The sequence below is a fragment of the Strix uralensis genome, chromosome 25 (genome assembly GCF_047716275.1).
Source record: "Strix uralensis isolate ZFMK-TIS-50842 chromosome 25, bStrUra1, whole genome shotgun sequence".
In the NCBI taxonomy this organism is placed as follows: Eukaryota; Metazoa; Chordata; class Aves; order Strigiformes; family Strigidae; genus Strix; species Strix uralensis.
In genome coordinates, this window is record NC_133996.1 from 6,073,679 (window position 1) to 6,097,657 (window position 23,979).

The 23,979-nt window shown below is 50.8% G+C and overlaps 3 protein-coding genes across 4 annotated transcripts in view; 1 reads left to right on the forward strand and 2 right to left on the reverse strand.

The window, feature by feature from the left end:
* The window catches only part of LOC141954749 (myotubularin-related protein 9-like), a 188,370-nt gene that overhangs the window by 19,200 nt on the left and 145,191 nt on the right, over positions 1 to 23,979 (reverse strand). The window lies entirely within an intron of this gene.
* On the forward strand, positions 253 to 16,246 carry HDAC1 (histone deacetylase 1). Of its 2 annotated transcripts, XM_074894276.1 has the most exons (15): positions 253 to 366; positions 4,481 to 4,593; positions 5,021 to 5,138; positions 8,182 to 8,256; positions 9,460 to 9,598; positions 10,203 to 10,344; positions 11,537 to 11,629; positions 11,942 to 12,050; positions 12,169 to 12,309; positions 12,786 to 12,894; positions 13,000 to 13,130; positions 13,868 to 14,014; positions 14,125 to 14,173; positions 14,513 to 14,585; positions 15,921 to 16,246. In XM_074894276.1, exons 1-14 carry the CDS (start codon positions 318 to 320, stop codon positions 14,538 to 14,540), a joined length of 1,443 nt encoding a protein of 480 aa, XP_074750377.1. In that variant the 5' UTR covers positions 253 to 317; the 3' UTR covers positions 14,541 to 14,585; positions 15,921 to 16,246. The 2 variants fall into 2 exon arrangements, with proteins under 2 accessions (XP_074750377.1, XP_074750376.1); XM_074894275.1 differs by lacking the exon at positions 15,921 to 16,246 and having other exon boundaries at positions 14,513 to 14,679.
* MARCKSL1 (MARCKS like 1) lies at positions 18,323 to 20,283 on the reverse strand. The gene is made up of 2 exons (XM_074894503.1): positions 20,111 to 20,283; positions 18,323 to 19,696 (listed from the first exon to the last, which is right to left on the reverse strand). Exons 1-2 carry the CDS (start codon positions 20,204 to 20,206, stop codon positions 19,094 to 19,096), a joined length of 699 nt encoding a protein of 232 aa, XP_074750604.1. The 5' UTR covers positions 20,207 to 20,283; the 3' UTR covers positions 18,323 to 19,093.

The window sequence follows — 23,979 nt, forward strand, 5'->3', positions numbered from 1 at the left end:
CTCGTTTCCCCCCCCCCTCTCCCCCCGCGCCCCAGCGATGGTGCCGCCCGCGCGGCGCCGCCCCCGCGGCAGTGGTACAGCCCAGGCCCCCCGCCGCTCCGCCTAGCCTGCTAGCTCCCCCGCGCCCGCTCGCTCCCGCCGCCGCCATTTCCTATTGGTCGGTAGGCGGGAGGGGGCGGAGCGCCCCTCCTCGATAGGCTGGGGCTGCGCGGTGGGCGGGGCATGTGGGGCGGCGGGGCCCGGGCCCCGGGGCGGGCCGGGCCGGGTTGGGTTGCGCGGGGCGGCGGTAGGGTCTGTCGCTGTGGGGAGGCAGGAAAATGGCGCTGACGCAGGGGACCAAGCGGAAAGTCTGCTACTACTACGACGGTGAGGGGCTGTGGGGCACCGACGGGGGCGGCCACGGGGATCGCCGGAGTGGGGGGGGGCGGTCCCGGGGTGGGGGGGGCCTGAGGGGGCACCGAGGAGGAGGGGAGGGGAGGCGGTGCTGGGGGTGGGGGAGGGGGCGGGGGTTGAGGAGGGCAATGGGAGACACTGGAGGGGTTAATGGGGGCTGCACTGAGGGGGTGATGGGGGTCACTGGGCATGGGGGCTGAGGGGTTGGCTGGGGGAGGGTAGTGAGGGGTCATTGGAGGACATGGGGGGTGGGGGCTGCTCTGAGGGGTGGCTAAGGATAGTGGGGGAGTCACTGAGAAATGTGGCGGGGCTGGGGGCTGCCCTGAGGGTGGTGGGAGGGGTGATGGGGGTCAGTGGGGGGCTGGGGGCTGCACTGGAGGCTAGAGGGATGGATATTGGGGGCACTGAGGGGCGGGGGAGGGCTGGGGACTGCACGGGGGGAGCAGGGAGCAATAGGGGCATGGGGATAAAGCTGTGGGTGGGGGCAGGATTATGTGGGGACTGCAGTGGGGTTGGGGGGATGGGGGACACTGGAGGGCATAGGAAGGATATTGGGGAGCACTGGAGGGGAGAAAGGGAAGAGTGGGGGTAAAGATAGGGGAGTGCTATTGGGGGGAGATGAGGCTAGAACAGGTTTGGAGTTCTAGGGACTTTAGAGGTAGGGAAAGGCTGTGAAGGTTCCAGGATGGGGAGAGGGGCACGAGGCTGAGAGAAGCCTTGGGAGCTGTGCTGAAATGCTGAAGAAGGTTTCTGGGAGGATGAGGAGCACTTGGGGAGGTGCTGGGGGACAGGACGGGTTGTGGGGAGGTGAAGCCTCCTTGAGCCGTGTTAAGAGGGAGAGCCACTCCTGAAGCTCCCATCTGGGCCAGTGGTGTTGCTGTCAAGAAAGGGACAAACTCGAAGGCATTACGGTTGTGTGGTCGTTTGCAGGGAGTTCCTGTGTCTAGGAGCATTGTTTAGTTCTGGCTCCAGCCTTGGCTGGATTGTAGACTGGCTTTTATTTTTCTGTTACGAGGCTGGGGAAGTGCTGCTTTGGGGCTATATAATCATCCCATTGGGATAGGGGAGTAACGGGGTGTTAGAGCTGGCCAAATCCCAAGCAGGGTATCTTCTGCTTCTTCCCCACTTCTACCCTGTAGCCTGTGGGAGAAATCACAGTCTCGTCGCCTCTGCGTGTTCACAACCGCCTCCCTGTTGGAGGGGCGACTTGGTGCCTCGGTGATGGGCGAGCTCATTTTTAATAGAGTCTGTGATCACTCTGTGTGAAAGGTGTTGTGCAATTCTCTATTTCGTCGTGGTTTTTTGTCTGTGAAATCAAATAAAAACTTTTTTTCTCCCAATAAGTGGATGTGCTCGGTGTTCAGGCAGCAAAGTGGGCTCTTTTAAACTGCTGTATGTGTCAGGAATGTAGTGAGGGCTTTTATTTCTCTAGAAAAGTAAACTGAAGCGGTAGGTTTGCAACCTGTAATGACAGTCCTGCAGGGTCTCTGACTCAGCTGGTGTCTTTGGGAGGGCAGGGCGAGGAGGAGTCTGGATTAGAGCTCTGGGTGCAGCGAAACTGAGCCCGATTTCACCACACAACTGATCTCTGTGCAACACCCATCATATCAAAATACAAGAGGATGTTGGAGCTCTGGGCCCTAAAATGCCTGGTTTAAATTTAAAAAGTGCCTGAGGGAAGGGCCAGAATGCCATACATGCGCACACAACCTGGATGTTGGAAAAAAATGGTCTTTATGTCCAGACTTTTCCCTGTCCTTGGAATATTACATGTTCACAAAGAAGCTTGTCAGTTTGTGAACAAGCTATAAACTTTAAAGGCACACGATGATGTCTTAAATGTGAAATAACCAGTCAGTCATTTTGTTTGAAAATACCGAGCAGAGATGCTATCCTTGTAGTCTTTATTGCATGGTAACCCCATGAAGTTAGTGTTATACTCTTGTCTATAGCTGCCCTCACTAATTTACTCTGTGGTGAGGTTTCAGTGCCTTTTTTCCACTGCTCTTTTACGAGCAGCTGGCAAACATCCACAGCGTGTCCTAGGGTGAAAGTGTGCTTTTATTGTCGGGCAAGGCATAATCTGCAGTTGTGGGAGGCCAGTTTCTTAGGGTCTTTTTTTTTCCATGCAGGGAGGTTAGAGCAGCACAGTCTAGTGCAGTAATTCCCTGAAGGCGTGTCCCTGGGTGCTGTTTTGGTTGGCGTTTGGGTCTCTTCCTTGAGCCACACGTTTCAGATGGCGGGAGGGCATCCTGTGCTGGAGAAGGAACCTGAGCTGCAGGGAAGGGTCTAGGTGGGATGCAGAGGTTGGGGAAAAGGTAATTGAGTATCATAAAGGTCCTTCATGGAAATCCTGAGGAGGGCTGAGAGGGTGTACGAGGGTTTGAACTTGAACAGTAACTTCTCCTTTATTAGCTCCCCGTGTAAGGGCTTGCTTAACCCGAGCAGACAGGAGGAGGTATCTGTAAATTCACACACTTAATCTGCACTGACATCCACGAACAGACAAGCTCGTCTGCTGCTCCGTGGGACTCATGGTGGAATGAGTTTAGCAGAGTGAGCATGAACAGGCTCTGGAAGTCAGGGTTTGCCCAGGGCGTTTCACTGACAGCCTGAGGTGAGGAAGATGATGATTTTTCAAAGCTTCACGGAGTTTTGTCCTTGTATTTTCTAGATAGGGTCTTGAGCATCTCTTCTTGAGTTCCCCAAAGCTTGATTTAACCCGATTTTACTGTAGGGATAGTTGCCCCAGTAAAATACCTTCGTGCAAAGAACACCCCATTTCACTGTAGTGCCATGGACAGGTAAACTCCAGCAGCAGAGTTATTTGGGCGTGGGATTTGCAACGTTTGCATCTACTTTGACTGAAAATACGGCCACGTCCACAGGAGGAAAAACTAGCTGTGTGCTGTGAGGAAGTAGCAGTTTCTCCTGAATGTTAAGATTGGTGATGAAATATTAATACTCCCAACTGAGTCACCAGCCAGACCGGATTAGGTCTCCTGCTTCCTAAACTGATCAGGAGTTGTACAACTACATGAACAACTTAGTCTGGTTTCCCAAGAAAACGGGGCTTGCGTGATATTGCTGCTGCGTGTGGCTGGCTGCGCGTTTCCTGCTCTTGGCAACTTTTTTGAGTCTGTGCCTCTCACAGACAAATCAGGCAGGAGGCAGAAATCCAAAAGTTAAATTTCTGTAAATTTCATGAAAATAAGTACCCTGGGAGAGGAGTGGAAAAGGACCCAGTTAGTGGTGCCTACTGTGGGAGATGCTTAGCTTTTGCGAGGTAGAGGAAAATGCACCTGAGGAGATGACCTGTGGGATGTATTTGCAGGAAGGCAACTTCGTTAACGCTGGTGCCCATAGGATAGCTCGTTAGGTGCATCTGCGTGGGTGTGCGGTTGGTAGGGACTGGGATTCCTCTGAAGGACTTCAAGCAGGAATGAAGGGTGAAAAATGATTGAGAAGCTGTCAAACTACAGCTGGTTATTGACAGAATTAGCTGCTTCGTATCTCGTTCCTGTTAGGAAAATAGTAAGAAACTGAGGCAAAGAGGCTACGTGCGCTGTCTGATGAGTCATTGTCTGAGCCGGGATTACACTTGCATGCCTCTTGGCATGTGGGTTTCTGCTCAGAGTGCGGTTGCATTTCTCAGAGAGACCTGCGAGCTCTGTGAACGTGAGATATTGTAGCAGACCTGAACCGCCTGGAGAGGACATTGGAGACCTGTCATTTGCTGAGTGAGGACGCACAGACGTGGTGTCCAAAGCTCCTCCTGCCCAAGGCAGCTGGAGCTCCCTCCTCTTAACTTGTGCACTGTGACGTTAGTTGCTCAGACTCTACCTGGATTGCCTTCCCCAGAACTGGCATTAAAAAATTCCTTGTCTGGCCATACCCTAATTTCCAAATGTCTGTTTTATTTGAGTTTAGGATAAACTTTTCTGAACCCATAGAAATACCTGTGCAAGCAAGATGGGAGACGCTATCCGCTGTGAACAGACGCACTGCTGAAGGACAAGTAAAATGTGATTCCATTTGAAGGAATTCATAGTTTTCCCTGCTATAACAAAATCCTTTCTGCTCCCAGGTGATGTTGGGAACTACTATTATGGCCAAGGACATCCAATGAAACCCCACAGGATCCGGATGACCCACAACCTACTGCTGAACTATGGCCTCTACAGAAAGATGGAGATATACGTAAGTGTAGGGCTGGTCATGAAAAGAAATATATATGGAAGATTTTAGTTTATGTGTCAGGTTTTAATTTTGATGCTTCAGGCTCGTAAGTTCTCTGTTGATGAGCCAAAGAGGAAAGGAAAAAAAAAAAACCAGTTGTTCTGATGTATTTCTGTTTTCGTCTGATTGCTTGTAGCGAGATGATCTTTGCTTCAGATAAGCTTTGGAGACTGGAAAACGGCTTTTCTCACTGTAACTTAAATATTTCCTTTGTCTAGATGTGTCCAGTCTTCGGTAGTGGCATTCTTGCCTTTGAAAATAAGTTTCTCTTGTTTAATGCTGTTTTGAATGTTTTGCTGTTCCTGGCAGTCAATCTGAGATTGGAAATGGGAATTAGGGAGAGATGTGCTTTAAAACAAGCCTTGCTCTTTTTTTTTTGTCCTTGCAGCGCCCTCACAAGGCAAACGCAGAAGAAATGACCAAGTACCACAGTGATGACTACATAAAATTTCTGAGATCTATTCGCCCGGATAACATGTCAGAGTACAGCAAGCAGATGCAAAGATGTAAGCTATGCGTGTAGGGCTGTAGCTCCTGCCAGTGCTAAAATTTGTGGTTCTGGGAATCCTAGGCCAGCTTTAGAGGTTTGTGATAAAAAGAGTAGGAAGAACCATGTCAAATTGTCTTTCTCCTGGCTTTTTTTTTTTTTTTCATGTAAATCAAGCATTTAAAAAATGGGTTCCTCTCAAGCCAATATGCCAAAAGAGCTGAGGAAAACCCTTTGACCTGGCTGTCTTTTATTGGTCTTGTGTTTTGATGGAAACTTCTGACTTGCCTTCCTGGCTCAGAGATGACTGAACTACTCCATTTATGAGCTGCTTGTATTTTGTGTTGTTGCTTATCTTTAACCAGAGGTATTGAGGTGGGAAGGGGTTGTGTAATTTAAAACAAACAAACAAAAAATCTCCCAACTCATCGATTGTGTCCAAAATCTGCAGTAACTCTGAAGGATTTTCAGGGCAACGGCAGTTTGGAAGTAGGGGAGGCTGGAGATGCACAATAATACCCGTCCACTTTGTGTTAGAATGGTTTATTTTGTGAGCTAATCTCTTGTTCTAACCTCTCCAGTCCATGGAAGGGGTCTTAAATGGTGACTTTAATGTTACAGAAACCATTTTTTGGTCTCTCTACAACTATGAACTGATGTTCTTTGGCAATGACTGTGGCAAACTAGATTTCTAGCAAGCGTAGACAAACAGTGGGGAAGGCTCAAGGTTCATTTAAACAGTATTGTGGTCTTGCACACAACAATCCTCGAGAGCAGAAGAAAGTTGTTAGCCCGTGGGGTTCACTTATGTGAAGTGTATTCTCCAATTTAGAAGAAATACGGGTCTCGAGTCTGAAGTAGAGGCACTTGGAAGTCTGGTGTGAGCTGAAGGGGACGGATATTAAGGCACAAGCACGTCAGAGGAATGGGTAATATGGTTCATGAGTAATACACATTGAAAGACTTCCTACAGTAAATTATATGCCTTAATGTACCAAATGACATGTACCAAAGTACATATTTACACAAACTGAACTGTTTACCCCTGAAACAGATACAGCTCATAAACACCCACTCTGCTTTCTCTGGTAGTCAACGTTTTCTGTACTGTGCTTCCACAGAACTATTTTTACCTGAAGGAGGCAAAATATAAAAATTAATCTTAAACACATGGAGGACAGAGCTTTTCTTCAGCGAGACCTGCAAAGCAGCAGCTTCTCTGTAGCTAGAGAACTAGCCCAGGAGGCTCAGAACAGAGATTAGGGATATAGGAGAGAAGGTCACCGCTCCCAAGTAGAGTGGCAGGTCTCTGCAGCCTGCGTGGAGCTTCAGCTTTCCTTTCAAGGGAAGGATACTGCCTTGATTCCCTAAGGATGGTTCTGCCTTTAACTGCCTTTAATGCTGGGCTCTCTCTGGCTGCGCTCTCCCAGATACGAAGCTCCTCACCCACCCACTGCAAGGAAGAAGGAGCATCTGTGCCTCTCATCTTCCACCGGAGCTTTATGCCTGTAGTCAAGTGATTGACCCCTGTTATTAATATCCCTCCTTAGTAGTCCTGGCTGCTTTGAATCTCCTGGTGGGAAAAAGCCCAACTAGCTTCTGATTACACAGCAGCTCCTGCCTTTGCCAGGTATAGCAGAGGGATGCCCTCAAATACTGTCAGTGCTGCCCACAAAGTTCTGAAGGCAGTAAAGGTAATGAACAGTCTCTAATTTTGTTCTGCTAATGCTGTGTTGCCTGCCTGAGTACGTGGGAGGACTACTCTGTAACCTAAAGGGCAAGAAGTTTAATTTCTTGTAATGGGAAGTGTGCAGAAATTGATGACTTAAATTCTCCTCATTTAACAGTGAAAGCTTCCAACCACCTCTTTGAGTTAATTAATCAGACTCTGCCCTGCTGAAACAATTGGAAAGCGGGAACAATTGCTTCCTTCTGGGTCCCCTGATGGGTATTGTCCTTTTCAGAGATCCCTGTCCCGAACTGGGACCATTCAGACTCCCTTATCACACAGTCTTTGTGGAGACTATGCACTGACGAGTTTCTAGTGCTGCAAGAACTGTTTGTGCCTATCGCCTTAAGCACAGAAGTAAGCATTCTACAGATGTTGTTACAAAAATACAGGTTGGTTTCTTTGTCAAAGTAAATCTTGCAAAAACTAGAGTCAATACAGGTCTGTTGTTACTGTCAGTTTTTATTTTTAATTGTGGAACTATTTGCAGTAGAAATTTATCCGGGCCAAAACTACAGTACTGCTGGGAACGTAAAAACTGACTGTCCAGCGTGAAGTCAAAGGAATGTACAAAGTGTAGCAAATCAGATGTGGATGTAAATGTCTCGTCCAGTACACACCACTATCTACCAGCTCCCCACTTTCTCCTGCAGCGCTGGCACTGTTTGCTTTCTCAACTCCTCGTCAGCAATTCAGCAGGAAACAGGAGCAAAATCCTTTCCCGCTTGCTGTGAGGTTGTGTAATGGAGCTCAGTGTCAGCTCTGTGGTCAGAACCAGCCCTTTTCCCCCAAGAAGGCACGGTGCCTGGGCAGCAGGGCTGCAGCGTGGCCCGCGTGGGCTAGCGAGGGCTGCTGGCTCCTGTTTTGCACAGCCTGTGGTGACCAGCACGTGCTGCCGGAGCAGAGCAGAATACTGTAAATGTGCCACCTCAGCGAGCGCCGCTTGAGCTGCTGCCGAGGCCGCGCGCGGGTGTCACACAGCTCTGGCTGATAACATCTCCTCTCGGCCCACTCATTTTCCGAGGCGATTGCCTGGTTTCGGGATCCCTGGGAGTGCACCCCGGCAGATGGCGTGCCGCTCTCGCCGGAGCTCCTGGGACCTGCTTTCCTCTTTCTTTACAAGTCAGGAGGATCTTCCCTACAGCAACAACCTCTTTGCCCTCATCAGGCAATCCTCAGGTCGATGACGTTAATGTTTTACCATTTGTGCGTGGCATTTTGTTGTTTAAAACTTTCGATCGCTTATCTGGTTATCTTTTAAAATCAGCGGTGGTATAAGCTTTGCCATTTATTTGTAGTTTTGTCTGACTAACTCTTTTGTATTCTTTTCAAGTTAATGTTGGGGAAGACTGCCCTGTGTTTGATGGGTTGTTTGAGTTTTGTCAGCTCTCTGCTGGAGGCTCAGTTGGTAAGCTCACAAGTCGTATGCTCATTTCTTTTTCTCTTAAGCAGATGTATTAATGTAGTTCTGTCTAGGAAATAAATTGTTGTAGGTGGTGATGGGGAAGCCCTGTGAACCTATTTCTGATTTCCTTAATAATTAGATCCAGATTTACTCCCATGTTGAGAGTTCAAGCCTTTTATATTGACAGATCCCTCTACATTTGTTAAGTATATCTTCATTAGTCTGGGTTACTTCACTGAATATGTGAAAGACTCTGTAAGTGGTATAACAACATGGCCAGCGATAGAGTTAAAACCGCAGCAGCAACAGGGGTTTAATAAAAAAATCAACGTGAGCTTTATGGAAAAAAAAGTTGTAAAAACCTTGCTCTGGGCAGGCATAACCTGAAAAGGAAAGAAAAGGTTACTTTATCTGTTGTTTTTAACAAAAAGCCACTGTCTCTGGACAGGAGGCAAAATAGAACCTGAAAGGTTTCAGTAAACTCCGGGAAAGCTGAAACGTTTAAAACGCTTTCACTATTTTCAAATACTTTGTTGCAGAAAGATTGGTGTAAAGATTGGTGTTGTGAAACTGTTTTACTGTGCATAGGCGTTAAAGCTTTGTGGCTGCTACTCCCACAATGACATCTAGACGTCTTTATTTCCTGTAACGTAGCAGCAGTACATACAAGTACTGACTGCAGCGTTTTTTGAAGTAGCTCTCTGGTCCCACGGCTGTAGATTCCACAGAATATATCATTTGTTTTGATCCTGAGAGACTTGCAAAATCTGCAGAAAGTTTATGAAGGGGCTGGGGAAAGAGAACTTCCTTTGCCTAGATGCATATTCAGTGAATGACCTAAATATATGTTAGATAAAACCTTTCATTAAAATCTTTTGTTCAGGGCACTGAGAAATCTAGACTGTCTTCAGCTGTGACCCCAGCTAGAATGCTGTGGACTTGTTTGTGCAGATTTCATGCTCTGAGGCAAAAGTGGGAAGCAGTGAAAAGTGTGTGCAGGCAAAACAGAGCCTGCATTTCTCTTCCCTTGCCTTTTGTTAGTTTGTTGAGACATCCGGTGTTGAACCCTTGGGCTTGTGCTTTGTGAAGTACCCAAATGCAGACATAAGCAGTGATGTGATTGTAAGGGACCAGCGCTTTACCCCTCGGTCTCTGTCTTGGGGCCTTTGCTCTCCTGCTGACTTTTTGTAATTCTTCTCCCAACAGCCAGTGCTGTGAAGCTGAACAAGCAACAGACGGATATTGCTGTGAATTGGGCAGGAGGCCTTCACCACGCTAAGAAGTCAGAGGCTTCTGGCTTCTGTTATGTCAACGATATTGTCTTGGCTATCTTGGAGCTCCTAAAGTACGGGCAGTAATATCTGCCCCTTTTGTTTGTCCGTTCTGCTGCATTTCCTCTGAGCCCTTAGCACTTTCTTCCCAGTTTCTCTTTTTGTGGCTTTTATTTAGCTGTGTTTTCCCAGGAGCACTTAATCAGCTTTAGGGGTGCGGTAGCCTCTCCCCGCAGGGGTGTGTCTAACGGTGACACTATACAGGAGGCAGAAGGCTCGGAGCATTGTGCGGTTGCTCTTAGGCCTCCTCTCTACCACCCACACTGGAAAAGGGGGCACAGCTGTAATGTGTGACAGCTTTTGGCTCAAGGCAAACCTCAGTTGGAGGCTTGGACATAAAAATGCAGTCTGTTGGCTGAATCTGAATAAACTGAGTTGAATCTGCCTTCAGCAGCAAAAGCCACTTTATTTTCCTCTGTGGTTCTGTTCCACTGCTGACCAAAGCACATGTCTGTTCTCCGCAGCTTTTTTGCTTGTAGGCTGCAGGAGCGAGCTGCCTGGGAGCTCTGCAGCCTGGGGATTAGCACCAAGTTCCCTGCTCTCCTCCCGTTTGCTCTGCTGGGGAAGGCAGTTTCTGCTCTGAAGAAATGCAGTATTTTGACTCCTTTCTGATCCTAGGTATCACCAGAGAGTGCTGTATATCGACATTGATATTCACCATGGAGATGGTGTGGAGGAAGCCTTTTATACCACAGATCGTGTCATGACCGTGTCCTTTCATAAGTACGGAGAATACTTCCCAGGAACAGGGGACCTACGGGTGAGAATGAAGGCTTAGCAGAAAACTACCCTGAAATTTGGTCTCTTCCATCTGTCTGCTGTCATACCAATTTAACTAAAATCACCGCTGTCCCAGGTTTTCCTGCTCTCAAAGTGGCATCCTTTTTCTGAGGGCAAAGTGTATATATGAGGCAGCTGGCTCGGCTCTAGGAGCGGGTGCTTTGTTCCTGCAATCATGGCCTGTGTAGTAGTAAACCCAAGGCTTTGATATCAGTCTCTTAGCCGCCTTCTGGTGGCATTATGCTCAGAAAAGATGGCATGCTGGTCATCTGTAGCTACGTGCAAACTTAGCTTGGTCACACAGGCTTTTGGGTGGAAGTTTATGAGGGAGTATGACGCTGTGCGTTGGTTTATCTCGTTGGCGTTTTCTCCTGTGAGTCAGTTCTGCAGGTTGATGAGCCGTGGTGTTAGCTGTGGCACTCTTTCAGGTTAGATACAGGTGTGGTTCACTTTGTGACTTCTGACATTGCCAGAATGCCTTCCTGATGGGTGAAAGGTTCTCTACCTTTTTTTTATGTGCTTTTTAGTGGAATTACATTTTTCTGATCTACATTCTCTTCTCTTCCACTTGTGAGTTGTATTTTCTCAGCCCTGCCCAGCGTTTGGTGCTGGTGATGTGAACTTGAGTGCAGCTGCAGCATTCTTTCCTGGTGCAGCCACTCTGCACCATAAAAGAAATAATTACTTTTAATAAAACACTTGGGTATGACAGAGATAATGGAAATGTAAAAATATATGTATTATTTTAAAGTAAAAATAGATTCCTTCAGTTACTAGACTGCACGGTCAGCCCAAACTGGTATTTTGGGCTGTACATCCCTGTGGTGCACAGGTTTAGAACTAGACTTTTGGCTGCCAGTTCTATTGCTGTGTAAGAGTGGCTTTTGCCAGAGAAATCAGAGCCTGTGTGCTCAGAGCAACGTGTAGTAGCAGATTTTTCTTCTCTGAACACTGAGGGCCGAGTGCACCCACTGATGTCAAATAAGCTGCTGTTGGAGTCGACTGACTCTTGCTGCCTTCTGCCAGGACGGTGTTTGTCCATGAGAGCCTAGGCTTACATTCGGATTACACTGATGGAATCCCAGCCTTCCCTTCCTAATTTGGAGCCCAATTTTTGTGTTGCAGTTGGTTCTCTGGTGACTTGTGGTCTCTCCTGTCTTTCACTCTAATAGGATATTGGTGCAGGCAAAGGCAAGTACTACGCTGTCAACTATCCCCTCCGGGATGGAATTGATGATGAGTCCTATGAAGCAATATTCAAGCCGGTAAGTGAAGACATCTTTGCTGGGTGACTCTTTGTGGATCATACTCTGTCATTACATGGCTCATGGAGCCGTTCTTTGGGGAGACTGATTCACTCTTCTGTGATAAAATTCTTCGGGGGCTGTATTCCTCCCTAACAATTGCAGCCTGTCATCAGTAAGCTTCTCTTTGTAAGAGCCTGTGTCACCAATACAGGGGAGCCAGCAGCTGTGGGAACACTAGGGATGTCTTCGTGTCGCTTGCTGACATGGACATTACTGTGTTGCTGTGACACTGTCCTGTGGAGAGTGTGTAACAACGGGTTTCTTGTTTAGGTGATATCTAAAGTGATGGAGACGTTCCAGCCTAGCGCAGTTGTCTTGCAGTGCGGGTCGGATTCTCTGTCAGGGGACAGGCTGGGTTGTTTTAATCTGACCATCAAAGGTAAGAGTACTGTGCAGTGTCTGTGTCGAACTGGCATAACTGATGTCGTTGCAGAGTTTGTTCTTCTTATGCCATGGGGCTATGACCTTTTTCCCCCCCCACACTGCTTTTGCTGCAGGTCATGCCAAGTGTGTGGAGTTTGTAAAAAGTTTTAATTTGCCTATGCTGATGCTGGGAGGAGGTGGCTATACGATCCGCAATGTGGCTCGATGCTGGACCTATGAGACTGCTGTGGCTTTGGACACTGAAATTCCCAATGGTAATTCCCCCCTGGAGCCTTTGAAGCAAGACTAAGGGACAATGAGACTCGAGAAACAGAGCTCAGGGGAGTGACGTTGCTGTGGGAGAGGTAGCAACCCTAAAATGTTTCATGAGCTCTTACTTATTACTGTGGAAGAGCTTTTGGATTCCCTGATTTGCAGTAGCTGTTCTTGTTTGCATTCTAGTCCTGTAGCTCTCCCCTCCAGCAAAAGGTACCCTTGCCGACTTACTGAAATGAGACGACCTTCTACTGAAAACTTCTGTGTGCACTGATAGTGTTTAACTGCCAAGTAAGCTTTGACTGCACTGTTGCTAAGTTGTTTTGATCTGAATTTGGGCTATGAGAGCTTCAGCTCCTACACCTAGCTAAATGCAGTTGTGCTTTTATGTAGCACTGAAGTACAACGTGTTTGTGGTGTCTCGTTACTGGTCCAGTGGTAATTTGGTGTTTGTTTCTTTTTAACTTGCCTGCAGAACTTCCGTATAATGACTATTTTGAGTACTTTGGACCAGACTTCAAGCTCCACATCAGTCCCTCAAACATGACTAACCAGAATACCAATGAGTATCTCGAGAAGATCAAGTAAGTGTTTGTTCCTCTTTGTGAGACTGACACCTTCTGCTGGGGGCTTCAAAGCCGTGGGTGGCATCTTGCTGACGGAGGTGTTCCTGTCCCGGCTGGTTCTAGGCAACGTCTCTTTGAAAATCTGCGCATGCTGCCTCATGCCCCTGGCGTCCAGATGCAGCCAATTCCTGAAGATGCTGTTCAGGAAGACAGTGGAGACGAAGAGGAAGAAGATCCTGAGAAACGCATTTCAAGTATGTGCTTGTCTCTGGCCTAGTTGCGTTGCCTGGCTGGGAAGCGTGGTGTTCAGAGCCTGTGGGTGCCAAAGCTGAACAGGATCAGCTAGCTGGAGAAGCGTGCAGGCTCTAAACTGAGTTACCCTAATAAAGAGAGGAGGATATACGATTTAGATATATCTGGAGTCCTTCAGTTTGAATCTGTTCCCACCTTTCTGACTGATTTTGTAAGATAAAGCAATGACGCTAAGCACTGCAGGGCTGATGGATTTCTTTTCCCTTGGAGAACTGGCACTTTTGCCAGATGATTTCCATAATGGGAGAACCTAGGCTTTAATGTGAGAATTTAAACAGTTCCTGTGATGTAGGTGCTATGACAGAATACTTTCTGGGAGACTGTCTTCCACAGTGAAAATGCTAGTTTATATCCAGATTGGCTGATGGCCTTTAGATCTGGCAGACAGATTTTCTCAGTGTGAGGTTGGTTAACCTGCTTATGCTGTCAAGTCTAGACATCACACCGTACCTAATCCAAGTGGTACATGTGATCTTGGATCTTAGGCATGAGCGGTTAGGAGTGATGAGTGAAAAGATATGGCAGGTAGAAAGATAAAGTGTTTTTATCGTGGCCTAATTCTGACTTACGTAGGCTCGTTAGTTCATTCCAGCGTGTAGATGTACCTGGAGAAGTTAGTGCTTGGTGTCTCCTGACTTCTAAATCTGCTGAAACAACCTCTTGTCGTCTTCACACTCAGTCCGCAATTCTGATAAGAGAATATCCTGTGATGAGGAATTCTCTGACTCTGAAGACGAAGGGGAAGGAGGGCGCAAAAATGTTGCCAACTTCAAGAAAGCTAAGCGTGTGAAAACAGAAGAGGAAAAGGAGGAAGAGGAGAAGAAAGGTAAGCATGAGAACTGGGACTAGAAGCCCTCCCAGCTCTGTGGAACTTTGCCTGGCGTGTACTTTGCTATTGCACTACCGTTTGTTGTTTTTTTTTTTTTTTTCCCCTAGATGAGAAAGAAGAGGAAAAAGCAAAAGAGGAGAAAGCAGAACCCAAAGGGTGAGCCCTGTCTCCTGGCATGGCGATTAGGCTGTGCCTGTATTTCCTTGTGCGTCTACCCATGCCCCCAGTGGGCTGTTGCCCGTGTTGAGGGGTTGGAGGTGAGCTGTGGTAGCGTGGGTGGCCTTGTCACCGGCTCTTAAGGGGAAGAAGTTTGCTGTGAGAGCCTTCAGTGAAAAGGGCTTAAAAATACCGTGCCTTCATTCAGTAACATGTTACAAGTTTTAGATGAAGATGGGCCATATAAGCAGCGTTTTTAAGGTTGCAGCTCGGGCTTGTTATTAAAGCTTGGGCACGAATTGCTTGTTTAAACCAAATCCTTCCCTGCTTGCTCCACAGGGTGAAGGAAGAGACAAAATCCACCTAAGATGGCTGCAGCTGGACAGCACCTGTCAGTGCGTAGTTGTCGTAGGTTAGCTTCTCTGGTTGCCTCCCATTCCACAGGATTTATATTTTATATATGTTTCTGTATATATTTCTATATAAATATATAAATGACTTGAGAACTGTAAATTATTCCTTGCTGCACTCCGCTGGGAGCAGATAGGGAGGATTCTGCGGAGTAGACAGACCTGCACTGCCCAGATTTGGTGACTGGGAAGTTTCACTCTTGCCTTCCACTGCCTCCTTAGTGTGTCTTTAAAAAAATCACTTCCTTTCTTTACTCTCTCCTCTGAAATAACAACCCTTGGAAAAGAATAATTTAAGTAGAAGTAGCATCTGCATTTCAGGTTAGGTGGAAAGATGGCCATGAATTTTCTTTTCTTTTGTTTTTTCTTTTTGGTTGGGTGGTTTGTTGTTGGGTTTTGTTTTGTTTTTTTTTTTTGTGGGAGAATATGAGTTCCCAAATGAAGCCTGTGAGAGACTGACTATTCCTTTGGTCTTCAGTTTGATTCCACCGTGGCAAGTAACTGCAAGCTGGTGCCGCTTCTCAGGGTCATATAGTGCAGTTCTTGAATAGAGTTGGCTACCTCCCTGCAGCAAACTTGTGGAAAGAGATGAAGCAGCTTAAAAGCAATCTGAAAAGCTCTTTAGTGAATCAGCCCAAGAGCCCTGCAGGTGCAGATCTGGAAAATGCAAAATGAAAATCACCCTAATGCGGTGGTTAACATTTTCCAAGATCTTGCAGATCCAGTTAGTGTGGCAGCATTATGCATCTCGAGTAAGAGAAGGGATGAAATTTTTATACCTTTTTTTCTATACCTATGCCCCTCTTTGAGGGGGGAAGTGAGTTACTGCCTGTTTGGCCGCCTGCTTTGCTTTTCCTGCTTGTTCTGCCCTCGGCTACGTGTGCTGTAATGTGCTTTCTCAGTGCTGATCTGTCCTAGGCTGAAACCACTGCAGAAATTCCCAACTTGTCTAAAGGCCAGACTGAACAGAGCCCAGCTGAAACCTCTTGTCGATGTGTGTCGCTCACTGAAAAACTCTTCTCTGAAGTGAAGTTACAAATGTTTTCAAGCTGAATCTTTCCTCTCTCTTGCTCTCAAGGCCAGTAAATATGGAGAACCCATCAGCCGCCCGAGCTGTTATCTTTATAAGGGAACAGCAGATGGGGCTCTGTACATTTTTATAACTACTCCTCTTCCTACTCCCACGCATTATCTCACACCCAAAGGTCTTTTGTGACCAGAACTGGCCTTTCTTTTGCATCTCGTTTTGTACAGCTGATCATTAGGTGGTGAGCTTTTGGTGAAATGCTTTGCAGAAGTTTTGCAGGCGGTTTTGACTCGCTGCTCTCCTTTCTCAGGGGGATTCCTCTGTCCATAAGAGGATCTGTACCTCCCACGGAGCGCTGCTGATGGTTTCAACTCTAATAATGCTGCTAACTTAACACAGGTTATTTTTTAAATGTTTTATTTTTTTAAATACTTCTTTTCCCTTTTCCACCGTGAGTTTTTTAGTCTCTTTGAATCTGAGTGACGTGTCACTCCCGCTCTTCAGTGTTTGTATGTGAAGCGAGAGAGATCAGTGTATCTTTGTGTCTGGGGGGGGGGGGGAAATATATTGTGGTTTTTTAAAGATGCTTTTATTTTGAATTTTGAGAATCTTTGTAATAAAACTGGTACATTTCTATGGTTGGTGTGAGTTTGTACTGCTTTCTGCTGCAAGGAAACATTCGGTTAGAGTGGGAGTTCAGTTGGTTTTCAGAGCCATTGCTGGAAAATGGTGCAGTAGCTTGGTCATGATCAGGGTGTAATGTAGGTCCCAACAACAAACAACGACAGCTGTAATAAGGCTGTGGAAAGAAAGGTGAGGCCAGGCAGGATTACTTCCCCTCCTCTTTCAGGAAGAGGGCTTGATGTGTTGGTTTAAATGCCATCCACCAAAGCATTTCATTTGGAACACACTCTGCTGCATGTGAAAGATTAGTTTCATTTGTAGATGTTTGTTCTTTTTTTCTTTTCCTTTTCCCCCATGTTTCATTAAATAACCTTGAAATTCTCCTCCTGACCCTTCTCTCCAGAAAACGTAAGTCAGTCACAATACCATGGGTTTTGTTTGCTCACAACTTTTCTACTAAAGGTCAGTCCCCGGGGAGGTTTTTGTCTCTCTTTCCTAAATTACAGCTGGGTTCTCCTCCAGCAGCACTGCTGATGCTAATTGGGTTTGCGGTTTGTTTGGAGTTCAGTACTTCATGCAGCTGATGCTCTGAAAGCAATGCTAATCTAGAGAAGGAATAATAAGTTATGGGAAGGCTTTTGGATTAACTTAAGTGGTTTTTATCTGGTATTCAAATGAAAAAAAAATTCTTTAATATAATTAGGAGCAGGTTAATTCTGCAACTGAGCAGCGATCACACCTGAAATGGACACAAAAGCCAAATCTGCTGTTTATGTAGTTAAGAAAAAGCTTTTGTGTGGCACAGTTGACTTTCATCGCTGTAACACTACTCCAGGAAACTCAGTTATCCTTTTCACCCTAGCAGACAATTAAAATCCTCTCCTCCTTGAACAAAAACAACTGCACAATTCCAGTTACCCCTGCCAGATCACGCATGCCAGTGTGCAACTGCAGTCCTTCTCTCTCCCAGTGTTTCTTAAAATGGCTGCCGCGATGTGCACGGCAGCTCCCTGGCAGATGCCCCGGGTCTCTGCTGGGGCACAATGCAGCTGTGTCTCACATGACAGACCGCCAGCAAGCTCTGAAATAATTCGCAGGACACAGTGCCTACATTTAAAAATATTTTTTTTTTTTTTGCACCCTCCCCATGAACAGGGATGAACACCTCTCTGCATTTGGAGGCAGGTCACTCGCTTCAGCTTCCTGCTATTGATAGGAGGATGTGCTGCATCAAAACCAAGAGTTTTGGCCATTTCCACCTACCTCAAGGGCTACAGAAGAGCAGTGCTCATCCCTACCCCAAGCCTTGCCAGTTGGGCAAACAATGGGCCACGCTTTTCTCCATCTTTGCCAGCCAAAACAGCGGGGGCAGGTGATTAGGGGGAATTAGGAGCAGGCCGTTAAATGGCGGGGCTGGGCAGTGCTGCAGCCTGAGCTGGTGGGAGCAGCAACTGGGGAGGAGGCTGGAGCCTTCGAGCTGGGAGCTGCTGGAGAGGGCAGTGCTCCTTCCTGCTGCTGCACGCCTGGCTTGGGGGGGGAAAAAAAAAAAAAAAAAATCACCTCTAACCCCGTGCAGATGACAGGAAAAGCCATAGAGGCAGCCCTTGTGAGCCCTTGTGCCTTCCTTTTCTCTTTGGAACTAAATCTTTGCTCCCAGGGCATAGCCCGTGTGCTCGAGCATGTCTTCTCAGGAAAGAGGAGCCAATCCCACGCTAAAGCCACTACCAAAAAAAATTCTGAAGAAACCAAGCTTAAAAGAAGAATTTCACCCAGTAGCACTCCTGGGCCCCTCCTTATGAGGGGAGACTTTTTCTTCCCCCACCCCCATCAGGAAAAAAAAAAAAAGGGTTAGATCTAAGAAAACAGGTACTGAGCAGCCAGCTGAACAGTGATCCTAAGGTAGGGACAAGAGGCTTGTGTGAGAAAGTCCTTTGTGGCTGTAGCTCTACATCTGCTGCAAGTCAATTAACTGCGAGCAGAGCCAGGGCTGGAGTGATTAAATGCAGCAGCTGTTGAACTAAATAAGCAACTGCGATCTTCCCCGGCCCTCGTCTGGCATCCAGGACAAGAAGGACTCAAGCTCACCCATAAAGGGGTCACCATTTATTCCTTTCAAATGTTACAAGAAAGCCCATACAGCTTTTTTTTTTTTTTTTTTTAGAAGTTAGAAAATTGCAAATCAAGTGTTTTGGCCATTAAAAAATTATTTACAGAGAAAACAACGTTGCTTCACATTATACAGCTGGCAGGCCCCCTCCCTCCACCCCACACCCTAAAAGTTATCCCTTAGAAGCAGAATTAAACACAGCGGACTTACAAGCTTTATGGTTTTAAGCCAATAGTAAGACATTATAAAAAACTAACCAGATTAGCTTTTAAACCATTGATTTCTATAAAAAGCACGAAATACTTTAAATGAAGTCAGAACCAGGAATGTAAACTGAGGAGAAAAAAAAAAAAAAAAAACCAAAATCCATTGAACAGTCACTGGCTTGCTGGGCTTCGAAGGCTGCCCGGGGGGAGAGTGGGGACAGTCAGGAGGCCAGCAGAGATACCAGAGCGGGCTGTGAGATCTGGGTGCTTACAAACTGTAAATTCCAGTTATGTCCAGGATAGTCTTCCTCCACAGTTTTAAAGGATTCAGGTAAAACTACTCCAAGTTGCGGTGGTGGTGGGAATCCAAACCAGCTTTCTAACAGGGAGGGGAAGAAATAACTGGGGTGGGGTGGTCGGTTTTAGAAGGCGTTGTCAGTTCGAGGTGGGACGGGGAGGTGTGTGGGGCAGGCAGCGAGTCCGTGGTGTTACCGGGATGGAGAGGATGGCGTAAGAGTCTTAAGTCAGGCCGGTGCCAAGTGGGCTCTACTCTTCCTTCTGCTCCGCCGCAGCTGTTGTAGGCTCAGGCCCCGCAGGTTTTGAGGGCTCCTCTGGTTTGGCTGTATCCCCCTGGCTTTCCCCCGGCTGCTGCTTCTCTTCCTCCTTGCTTCCCCCCGCTTCTCCAGCCTCCCTCTTGGGCTCAGCTCCCTGCTGCCCGTCCGCAGCGGGGCTGCTCTGCTCCCCCGGTGTCCCCTCCTCGGGGGGAGCCGACGGCTCGGTCCCGCCGGCCGAGCAAGCGGGGGGCTCGTCCCCCTTGGCCTCCGCCTTGCCTTGGTCCTCCGTGGGAGACGACCCAGAGGAGTCCCCGGCTTCTTTCTTGTTCTTCCGAAACGAGATCCCGCTCAGCTTGAAGGATTTCTTGAACGAGAACTTCTTCTTCTTCTTGGGGGTGTCTTTGGGGGCTGCAGCACCTTCGGGTTTCACATCCCCCCCTTCGGCGGGGGGGGCGGGCTCGATGGCGTCCCCACCGCCCGGCTCGCCCTTGCTCTCCTCTTTGAGGGGTTCAGCCGAGCCGTTCCCATTCGGGGGGGCCCCCTCGCTGCCCGCCTTGGCCGTCATGTCCCCGTTGAGCCTCAAATGGCCGTTCTCCTGTTTTTTTTAGGGGGGGGGGAGCAGAGCGTCGCGTTAGGCACAACCGGGACTCAGCACCATCATCTCCCCCCTCCAAAGCCCCGCACCCCGCTGGGGCGGGGGGCACCCAGTCGGGGAAAAGGGGTGCACCGGGCATGGGGGGGGGGTCCCCAGTGCGCTGCCACCGGGCGGCGCCCGCGCTCCACACCCGGTGCTGGGGCGAGGCGGGGAACGGGGCCCCCGCCCGGTACCGGGAGGGAGCCCGGGGCGCGGCGCGGGCGGTGCCGCATCGCTCGGTACCCACCGGGCAGGAGGGTCCCCCCGGGGCCGCCGCTGCCGCCCCTTCCCCTCCGAGCGGCCGCCGCAGCTGCCTTTGTCTGCCCCCCCGCCCGCCCCGACGGGGCGGTCCCCCCCACCCCCGCCGGTACCTACCTGCCCGTTGGCCTTGGCGGGCTCGGTGGCGGCGGCGTGGCCGGTCGGTGGGGCGCTGCCCTCCGCCTTGGCCGCCTTGGAGCCCTGGCTGCCCATGGTGCGGCACGTCGGGCGGGCCCCGCCGCGGCGGCTGCGCTCGGCTGGCGAGCGGCGCCGAGAGGGAGTGGGGAGAGCCCCCCGCCGCCCCGGTAATAAGGCGAGGGGCGGGGGGCGGGCCGCTGCCGAGCCCGCCCCGGGGGCGGGGGGACGGCGGTGGAACCACCGCCCCGGCGGGGACGGGGGGTACTGGCGGCCGCTGTTCCCCCTTTTCCGGGTTGGGAGCCCCCCGGAGGCTGGGGTAGCCCCGGTGGGGTGAGGGCAGGTTGCGGGGGGCGGTGGGGAAGGGGAGGGGGGTGCTGCTCCCCCCAGCCCCCTCACCTTGGGGTGCGGCTCATCCTAGCACAACACCCCTGGGGTGCGTCTGTCCTCAGCCTCTTACCCCTGGGGTGCTGCTCCCCCCAGCCCTGACACCCCTGGGGTGCCTTTGCCACCAGCCCCTCGCCCCTGGGGTGCTGCTCCCCCCAGCCCTGACACCCCTGGGGTGCCTCTGCCCCCAGCCTCTCACCCCTGGGGTGCTGCTCACCCCATCCCAGTCCCGCCCAGGAGGGTCCCCATGGGTGCACATGGTGCAGGTCGCCCCAGGGCACTGCTCACCCCAGGGTTCCGCTCTCCCCAGCCCCACCAGTTCCCGGGGGGTCCTGCTGTGGGGGAGAGCTTGTGCCGTGGGTCACACCCCGGCTCCCCGCCTCGCTGGGCTCCCTGGCATGCAGACCGGTAGGTTCTTTCCCTCTGGGTTTTCCTCCTCTCTGCTTTCCCGGAAAAGGAAAGCTTAGGAGAAAAGAAAATGGAACTAAACAAAAGTGGACGTTAACGTTGGGAGGGGACTGCAGATTCCCCGCGCTGCCAGGGCCACTGGCCACAGCCTCCCTGCAGCGTGGAGCCAGCAGTGGCCGTGGGGGACCCACCCCCGGGGGCTCCCTTGGCACCCAGGCACAGCTGATTTCACCCCCAAAACCGGGACCTTTTTGTGCCTGTCCAAGCCACCGACGTTCCCTGGCAGCAGCAGCGGGTTGCGCTCCCCAGTGCCGTGTCCTGCTCCCGGCGCCTTCCAGGCACCCTGCACCCCGCTCTTGCCAAACCCGCGCCGGAGGGACCCCCCGGCCCCCAGCACCCAGCTGCGCCGCAGAGCCCGGCAGGATCAAGGCCAGCGTCTCCGAGGGGAAAACAATGTGCCGCTGTGTGTGTTCCGCCAACAAGGTCATGTTTTGTCTCTGTCCTCCCTCCCCTCCCCGGCACACATCATCTCACCCCCGTTAGAGCGAAATTTCTCTGTTAATTAAAACAGGCGGCATCTTCCTTATTGACTTTTGGTTGCCAGTTGATAAAGCCTTTGAATGGCTGCCGGGCTGCTGCTGGTCCGTCCGCCCGCGCCTTCGGCCGTCTGCGAGATCGAGAGCTGCCCCAGCAGCCGTCAGGGCCGCAAAGGAGCCGCGGAGGAGGGACCCCGGGTAAAAGCACGCGCTTTTCAGAGCGTGGCGAGGCTGTTTGCTTTGGGAAGACAAACGGTCCAAGCAAGTGTATTGAATTAGTCAGTAAACACGCTCTGTCTCCTGCCACTTGTTCCCGAGTGCGAGCTCCAGGTCAGTGTTCCCAACCATTACCTGCTCGGGAGCAAAACCCGGCAGAGCCGCAGCTGACGAGCCCTTCCCTGTGCCCCAGCAGCCGTCCGGCGTCAGACAGCGTCTGTGCCAACCCCACACTTTTCTTCACACCTTCAGGAGCGATTTTCTGTCTTTTTGCTGAGGTTCATTTTATCCTGGCTCTGTTCAGGAATGCACAAAGTCCTCGTGCTGCTATCCCTCCCCATCCCCATGCCCATCCCATCCCCATCCCCATCCCCATCCCATCCCCATCCCATCCCTTCCCATTCCCATCCCATCCCCATCCCTTCCCATCCCCATCCCATCCCATCCCATCCCATCCCCATCCCCATCCCTTCCCATCCCCATCCCCATCCCCATCCCCATCCCCATCCCATCCCTTCCCATTCCCATCCCATCCCCATCCCTTCCCATCCCCATCCCATCCTCATCCCATCCCCATCCCATCCCTTCCCATCCCCATCCCCATCCCATCCCATCCCTTCCCATCCCCATCCCATCTCATCCCATCCCCATCCCATCCCCATCCCATCCCTTCCCATCCCCATCCCATCCCATCCCATCCTCATCCCATCCTCATCCCATCCCCATCCCATCCCCATCCCCATCCCCATCCCCATCCCCATCCCCATCCCATCCCATCCCATCCCATCCCATCCCATCCCATCCCATCCCGCTGTGCTCTCCCACCACTGCAGCAAGAGCACATTTTGGCTGTGCTGAGCAAACCCAAGCGAGCACCAGCTCCGAGACCGTCCGTCAGTGCAACAGCCCCAGGACACCCCCGTCCTCCTGTACCAAAGCCACAGGGGAACCGCTGAGGTGGGCAGCACCAGCAACCCACCACCCATCTGCACCGTCCCTGCGAGCTGGGGGGGGCTCTGGGGGTGCAGCCTTTGGGCTGACGGTGGCAGCCGTGGTGTGGCTTTGTCCATCTGTAGGGTTGGGGTTGCAAACACGTGCCCTGTGCGGTGAAAGATGTTTTCTTTGGCAGTGGGCTGGGTGAGCGGCCGGGCTTGCTTAGAGAGGGGATTTATTGGGCTGGGGCTGGGGCTGGCCGTGCTCTGTGCCGCTGGCTCAGCCGGGGCTGCTCAGCTCGGCCCCCTCCATCTGCCCACCCCCACGCAAAGCCCAGGTCTCTCCCCCATTTTGCTGGAGGGGAGAAAACGCTTCACACCCCGCTGCTCCCCTGCCACAGCGCTCGGCGGGCAGCGCTGGGGCGATGGGAGGCAGATGCGATGGCTTTAGCGTGATTAGACAGGTCAAGATGCAGATCTGCTGCGGGGGGGGAGCGCGGGGTCAGCCCCTCCTCGCCATCAGAGGCAATGCAGGAAACCTCGCTGTGGTTCTCGAGCGGCTTTCATCTCCGAGGAATCCCCAGTCGCCACATCTCCCTTGATCCCGGCTTTTCTTGAAAAACCCTCTTCTGCAGCGCTGCGTAGGGGCTGTGCTTATAAATAGACCCGTTCCCCTGTGGATTCCCGCGTGTGGCTCCTCTCCCAAGGCCTGGCAGCTGCCTGTCCTGCCTGCGCTGACGGCTCAGCCGGCTCAGGAGCAGCACTTGGTGCGGCCACGCTGGTGCTGGAGCCCCGGTGCTCCGTGGGGTGAGCGTGGGTCCCCCCCTCCCCGGGGCAGACCCGTGGCCGGTTGTTCCAGCTCTCAACCCGGGAAGAGGCTGTTTTCTGCCTGTCGCAGGGGGTGTTGGTGGAGCAGACACCGGGGCAGCTGCGGTGACACCAGGAGAGCGGGTGGAGGGCAGAAGCCGGCTGCTGCGTGCAGTGGTGGGTTTCCACCATAAACCAAACCCCCAACCCAAACCCTCCCAGCGGAATCCAGTGCGAACCCCCGCCTGGGCCGCAGGTCGGGCTCCTCCATCCCCGGGCGTCGGACAGCGATCTGGAGTGGGGCAGAGGATGCTCTGGCTCCGCACAGGGTCTTCGCTGGCTCCCGGGGCTTTGGCTGCTGGGGAAGGGATTTGCAGGGTGCAGGCAGACGGACAGATTATGGGTCTGGCTGCTCCTCCAGCAGATGGATAGGCAGACAAATCTGTCTGCCTCTGCGCACTGCTCCTGCTTTAAAAGGCCTCAGGGACGCAAGATCTTTGCGGATGTTATTTTCCACTTTCCAGACCTACTTAAACTGTGTGCTGATTATTAATTTATTAGGTGT

What these genes read in the sequence shown, in the direction of transcription:
- HDAC1 (XM_074894276.1), top strand. Translation starts at nt 318, where the DNA reads ATGGCGCTGACGCAGGGGACCAAGCGGAAAGTCTGCTACTACTACGAC. An exon ending in CAGCAAGCAGATGCAAAGAT is followed by an intron (nt 5,139 to 8,181) that starts GTAAGCTATGCG and finishes ATTCTTTTCAAG; the next exon opens with TTAATGTTGGGGAAGACTGC. An exon ending in GGACACTGAAATTCCCAATG is followed by an intron (nt 12,310 to 12,785) that starts GTAATTCCCCCC and finishes ACTTGCCTGCAG; the next exon opens with AACTTCCGTATAATGACTAT.
- MARCKSL1 (XM_074894503.1), bottom strand. Translation starts at nt 20,206, where the DNA reads ATGGGCAGCCAGGGCTCCAAGGCGGCCAAGGCGGAGGGCAGCGCCCCA. An exon ending in CCGCCAAGGCCAACGGGCAG is followed by an intron (nt 19,697 to 20,110) that starts GTAGGTACCGGC and finishes TAAAAAAAACAG; the next exon opens with GAGAACGGCCATTTGAGGCT.